General features: G+C 41.9%; 1 protein-coding gene across 3 annotated transcripts; it reads left to right on the forward strand.

Moving 5' to 3' along the window:
- The first annotated feature begins 1,716 nt into the window (after positions 1–1,716).
- Positions 1,717–5,312, forward strand: si:dkey-208k4.2 (P43 5S RNA-binding protein-like). 3 transcript variants are annotated; one of them, XM_035181065.2, is made up of 9 exons: positions 1,717–2,098; positions 2,868–2,968; positions 3,055–3,151; positions 3,284–3,372; positions 3,620–3,693; positions 3,866–3,946; positions 4,071–4,312; positions 4,571–4,624; positions 4,788–5,312. In XM_035181065.2, the coding sequence occupies exons 1-9, from the start codon at positions 1,958–1,960 to the stop codon at positions 5,067–5,069; spliced, it is 1,161 nt and encodes a 386-aa protein (XP_035036956.1). In that variant the 5' UTR covers positions 1,717–1,957; the 3' UTR covers positions 5,070–5,312. The 3 variants fall into 3 exon arrangements, with proteins under 3 accessions (XP_035036956.1, XP_035036955.1, XP_035036958.1); XM_035181064.2 differs by having other exon boundaries at positions 1,720–2,098; positions 4,053–4,312; XM_035181067.2 differs by having other exon boundaries at positions 1,732–2,098; positions 4,053–4,282.
- The last annotated feature ends 1,141 nt before the right edge of the window (positions 5,313–6,453 follow it).

Genomic DNA, 6,453 nt, shown 5'->3' on the forward strand with positions numbered 1-6,453 from the left:
GACATCAAACAACATCATCGGCAACGTCTCCTCTGTTCCCTCCAGTGGTTTTCAGCTGATAAACGTAGAAATGGCTCCACGTCATCACACAGTGGTGACGGAGGCAGAACATTAAGTATTCAGCAGTGGTACAGCTGAGTAACCAACTACAATGAGAGCTGAGAGGAGTCAGGGCTGCAGAGAGGTCGCTGACTGTGCTTCAAATGAAAAGTTATTAGGATCACATGGGATTTCTACAGAGACTAAAATGATCCAAGGTCAAATAGAAGAACAAGTCGTGCATCATTTCTTGTGTCCAGGGAAGAGAAAATTCAGTTTCACAACAATGCACATTCAGCAGCTCTATAAACCATGGCCCATCTAATTAGAATTGCACTGAGCACACACTTCTACCAAGGCCCAACAGTCCCCTTATGAAACCACATTTAAATTCACTACATCCAGATTTCTATTTGGATCTGCTCCAAATTGCACAATGTCTGTTTTTTTGCATCAAGATCTAAGATTTATCCTCTGAGAAATCCCATCTCGCAAAGTAAAAAAAGATTCCTGGGTCCGCCCAGTGATCCACATTTTTATGGGTTCTTTCCTGACCCACACTGCATCCTCCCACCAAGTTTCACTGACATTGGTCTAGTGGTTTGTGTGTAATCCTGCTAAATAACAAACAAACAAACAAAAACACAACCTCCTTGGTGGTGGTAATAATACAAATAATCCTAGAATTGACGAAACACAAATGAAAACAAATCGGGATCCAGATCAGCACCAAAATGGGATTCTCTCTCTACCCATACCACAAAGTTTCATGGAAATCTGTCCAGTAGTTTTTGCGTAATCCTGCTAACTAGCACACAAACAGACAAACAAACATAAACATCAACCTGTACCTGTGTCCCTAAAACCCACAAAGTTCTCCACATAAACAGTAGAGAAACAAAACCCATTGAATGACTGAAAGAAGAACATGTTACATTTTCTATATTTGCTGCCGAGTGAAGGGAATCAATCATTTAATCATATCCATTATAAAACAAACGTGAAAAGCAGTCAGTGATGTGTAAAGCTCAGAGGCTGAGCCTGCGGAGACAGACACACACTACCCTCTACTGTGCAAACAAGAGTATCACAACGACACAGAAATAGAGTTATTTTCATTATTTCCATCACGTCAGCCAAAGTCAGTGAAGATCTACACTATGGGAAAGTTTTTTCATAGCAGCCATTTTGACATGCAAAAATGGATGAAGCAAAAACCAGACATGTTTAGGGAACAGATATTGACCAGTGCAATTTGGTGCAGATCCATTTTAAATGTGGTTTCATGAAGGGGACTGTGGGGCCTTGGTCATCGCTCATTCAGGAAGATAAAACATCCAGGAGTCAGCACACAATGATGAATGTTTGTGGATTGATGGCCACATTTTAAAAGACAATGTGAACAGCTACATAAAAAAAAACACAGATCGAGAAAAAAATCAAAATTGAGCACTAAGGCTTGAAGTGTGAACGTAGTCATAGTGTAGAGAAAGTGCTGCACATATGCACTGTGTGTGTGTGTGCATCACTTTGAATGGTCATTGTAGAAAAGTGCTATATATCTGCACACCATATATACCTATAGAAACATTAAAAACAACTGGATAGCAAATACGCTTTAAAACCATTGCAAAAGGAAACCAACACAAGATGACACGCAGATAAGATCTTAACCATTGACCAACGAGTGTCCAAACGCTTCACTTGTGTTGTTCACCTTTGTTTGCGCACGGCACAGTGATTGAGGTTAATTGCTTTCTGCTTGGTTTCCTGACGGCGGCACCGGGTTGACCCAGCGATCCGGACGCTGCCAATTACACTAACGAAGCGCGTCAGAAACAGGCTATAAGAGAGGCTGACTAAAGCGGCCGCTCCTCCATTAGAGACATTACGCAGGAGAGACGTGTTGAGACATCGGATGAAGATGGAGACTGTGCGAAGCGAGAAACCTGCGAGCTCTCCGCCGAGGCCGCAGCTGAAGTGCAGCCACGGCAACTGCGGAGCCACTTTCACCAGACAGTGGAAACTCAAGGAGCACGAGGCGGTGCACACCGGAGAGGTACAAGGACAAGTCTGACTCTGTAGACAGCAGGAAGTACTCCAACATTTTACTCAAGTTAAAGAACAAATGAACAGAAAAGTACTCAAGTTAAAGTGGGCTTCAAATGTAACTTTTCCACCTGAGTCAAATAAACGTAACACTTGCTTTTAAATAAACTTAAATCTATTAAAGGTAAGCGTCAGAAACGGAAAGAAATGCAATCAAGTTAAAATGTATAACGTTTCTACTTGAGTAAAAGTACTTAAAAGTATCAATAGTACTTGTCGAGTGTAGCCAATTCCATAATGCAATTGTCTGTGTATTCAGTTTAATACAAGAATAATATGAATATACTGCAGATGATGCTAATGAAAATACTTGTATTGTCATATTCATTAATGTGAGTCTTCATTAAACCATTTTAGGTGTTTTTTGCTGCTGCAGGAGGAGGCGGGGTCTAAGGTCACCTGCTTAATCTGATTGGATCAGTGGAGCAGTTCCCCATTACCCTTAAACATAAAACGGTGTTAAAACAATACATAGTAAAAATGTAATGAAGTAGAAATATTTGCTGATTATATGCAGTGGATTAAAAGTTAAAAGTACAGAAAATAAATCTACTTAAGTGCAGTTAAAATAAAATGAACTTTAGTCCAATAACAAAGTAGATAAATACAAGTATTGCTTGAATATATAGGCCTGCCAGATCTGATAAAGACAAGTGTGCACAGTTTTCCTGAATTTGAAAGTTTGAAATGTGTCCTAACTTGACTCAAAATGTCCCCAGCGGCCGTGTCAGTGCACAGTTGCAGGCTGCGGTCGACGTTTCACGAGGAAATCGCACCTGAGTCGCCACATGCTGCAGCACAAAGGAGACAAACAGTTCAAGTGAGTCACACGATGATGCAGTTTTGTAAAAAGGTCACTCTTGCTGTTCCTGTCACGGCCTCACTCTTTAACTTTACGTCCCTCAGGTGCATATTCGCGACCTGCACCAAGGCTTTCCTCACCTCCAGCAAACTGAAAAGACACGTGGGTTGCGCCCACGCAGCGAAAAACAAGTTCTTCACGGTTAGTCTGAATTGAGCCACAAGATGGCGCCAACACGACGCGATTTTATCCACCAGCTCTCCTGCCCTTGATGTTGAATAACTTGTTTTTTAAGTGTCATTTTGACCACTTGATGTTTTTCTCCTCCCACAGTGTGACCAGCCCAACTGCTCCTTAACCTTCAAAAAGCGCAGACTGCTGAAGCTGCACTTAAAGGAGCATGATGTGTCTGCGGAGTTCAAGTACGTCTCTACTACACTGTTTATTTATTTCCTGCAGAGAAAACCCCGCCTGTGGCTTTGCCCTATGAGTTAATACAATATCTGATATCACTCCTGTCAAAGATACGCAGCTGCCATTTATAATGAATAAACTGTTTAATTCCCTGCAGTGCAGACTACAGCAGGAGATAAATGAGTGGTTTAGTGGGTGTGGCCCCACTGAATTGATAACATTTATTTTTACCTGTCATTTCCCTGCTGGGTTAAGGTGCACCAAGGACGGATGCAACGCTACGTTCGTCTCCCACATCGCCCGCAATTCCCATAAGAAGAAGCATGCAGGTTGGTCTATTTCTATCCTGGCAGGGGTTCTTTCATCTTCCACCCCTGTCAGATTCCTTCATTAAAGAGGGCCTGCATTTCAGTTGAAGATGATTCTCTCAGGAAAAATGATATACGTGGTGTGTGAAGGAGAGAGCTAGTGATGGTCTTTATTTCCTGATGCCCCCCGCAGGTTACCGCTGCCCTCGTGCCAACTGCAAGGTGCTCGAACACACCTGGGGGAAGCTCCAGAAGCACATGGCCAAACACCTAGGTGATCATCTAGCAAATTCCATCCCGAATGTTTCTTTAAGTATAGCCTTAATTGATTTAGTGTTTTTAATCCAGCGTCCGGTGAAAATGTCGGTCTTTTTAAACAGCCACCTTCGTGTGCCCAGTGTGTAAGAAGGTGTTTAAGAAAGCAGAAACTCTGCGGCGGCACAAGTGGACCCATGCTTCCCACAAGCCTGTCCTGGTCTGTCCCAGGAAGGACTGCCAGGCCTACTTCTCCACCACCTTTAACCTGCAGCACCACATCCGCAAGGTTCACCTCGAGCTCCTCAAGTACAAGTGCTCCTTCCCTGACTGCCCACGCAAGTTTGCTATGCGGGTACATAACATGTTTGCTGGTCCCTGTGAGGTGATATGATCAGTTCTTGTATTCAAAAAACACTTTATATATATCTTTTGATCAGCATAATGCAGAACTGCCTTTTTAATAGTAATATTACAACTGAGACACTGATCAGCAGATTTCTGTGAAAAACGCAAAAATCCAAATTTGAATTGGATGAAACTGGGTGTAAACATGGATGAGAGACGATTTCTGAATATTCCACAGCTTTTTCTTTTTGTACAAAGCTTCAGTATGTTGTATATTATGACTTTTCTTCCACAGGAGAGTATGAATAGACACCTGCTTCACCATGACCCAAATGCCACCACTCTGAAGGTGAGACTGACGTCAGCATTTCACAAGTCAAATGAGGGCTAAATCAACCTGGTCAGATGATTGATTTCAGATCTGTGGCTATACACAACCAGAGCAATGGCAAAAACAATATTATCCAAAACCCTCCCTCTAAAATATGATATTTTTCTAAATATCCCAACAGAAACGTCAAAGGGCCAAGAAATCGTGGCAGAAGCGTCTGGACGGAAACCATCAGCCCCTTGTGGAGCAGAACCTACATCGCCTCTTCGCCCTGCGCATGCGCATCTCCAGACGTGCCAAAGTGGAAACCAACCTCTCGGGCCTCTTCAATGAACGCAAGATCCCTCATTATGTTGACCCGGAGGTCAACCTGCGCAACCTGTTCGGCATCAAACAGTCCCGTCCTTTTGAGGAGAAACCGGAGGAAGCTCCCCTGAAAGAGGAAAAGGCTCCGGCAGTTTGACTGTTAAATCTCTGCGAGCCATGGACTGTTAATTTAATTTGAGAATTTGAAAATTTGGGTCTCTTTGGTTTAAGTTTTCTAATGTAGCCGACATACATTAATATTTTAATTTAAACAAAGTATTTGTTACTTGAAACATTGATAAGCATGTGAAGCGTCTGAGAATTTGAGATTGAATTCTTTGAAGACAACGGGTCTTCAGTGAAATGCTTGTTGACCCAATAAAATGAGTTACATTTTCGATCAAAGTGTTTTTTCATGCTGTCATCTTCTAATGCGAGTGTTTACATGACCACTGCCAGACGTCCGTCCTTCAGCAGCAGCAGCTGCTGGAGAGGTATCGTCTCCGGGGCCAAGATTTTTGTTCAGTCTCAATTTGATTGCAATTAAAAGCATCTCATTGTTGACGCACTCGAGCAGCTGTTCTCCTCCAGCGACTCTTGAGCTCTTTTTGGTGGCAGAGATTGGTTGACATTTGCAGACCATGTTGGAGCTCATTAAATATGAACAAAGGGCTCAACATGAGTAAGAGCTGAGTCACAGGAAGCATCGCTTTGGGGGCGGATTGAGACTTTGAACATGAAGTAGCCGAGACTCAACTGTCAGATCTGCTCAACTGAGGTTAAGCTGTTGGAGATAAGATTTTGCCTTCATGGACCTTTAGAGACTAACCGTGCAGTGTATGTGATTAAACTATTCTTTTACTACCAGGCTTTATAGAGTTGAGTTATAGAGCTGCAACTGTTTTCATCAATTACTCCACACTTTCAGATTATTCTGACAAATTTCCCTCGGGATAATTTAATGGGGCTCACATTAAACATTAACATGGTTTACAAAATCCTATAAATATACTTGCAGGTGATGTACATAAAACTGGTCGCTGCAGCTTCTAGACAAATGAAAGCTGTTAAAGCTAGCTTTACTGGAACAACCAAAGATCAATACGTTGCACTGACTTCTACCTACAGGAGACAAAGGGTCAAAAGGAAAAGTGAAGGCCATAGAAGAAATGAAGTTTAAAGCCTAAAATAATGGAAAAAATGTGCTATGATCCCACTTTTCCTTTAAAACAGCTCCAGCTCTCTTTGTGCAGTTCAGTTTGTTCCCAGCATTAAGACGTTAAACTAAAGCATCAAGTCTGTCTACATGTGTCACTTTTTGCTTAACTTGAATTTAGGGATGAATATGAGACAACTTTATATTTGGGACCTTGCTCTAGCCGTGACAAATTGCACTTTTGAAAAAGAAATACGACTGCCCTATAATATAAAACTTTTAAAGGTTTCAGAATCTGAAAGGTTCCTTTTTCTTTCAAGTGTTAAAGCGTTTCTTTTTTGTGTTAAACAATTCATTTTCTTGTGGCTCAGTGGAGCAAAGCAGA

The sequence above is a fragment of the Hippoglossus stenolepis genome, chromosome 16 (genome assembly GCF_022539355.2).
Source record: "Hippoglossus stenolepis isolate QCI-W04-F060 chromosome 16, HSTE1.2, whole genome shotgun sequence".
Taxonomy (NCBI): domain Eukaryota; kingdom Metazoa; phylum Chordata; class Actinopteri; order Pleuronectiformes; family Pleuronectidae; genus Hippoglossus; species Hippoglossus stenolepis.

Coding starts and splice junctions, on each gene's coding strand:
- si:dkey-208k4.2 (XM_035181064.2), top strand. CDS start 1,958: ATGAAGATGGAGACTGTGCGAAGCGAGAAACCTGCGAGCTCTCCGCCG. Junction 2,969..3,054: donor AAAGGAGACAAACAGTTCAA/GTGAGTCACACG, acceptor TACGTCCCTCAG/GTGCATATTCGCGACCTGCA. Junction 4,625..4,787: donor CAAATGCCACCACTCTGAAG/GTGAGACTGACG, acceptor ATATCCCAACAG/AAACGTCAAAGGGCCAAGAA.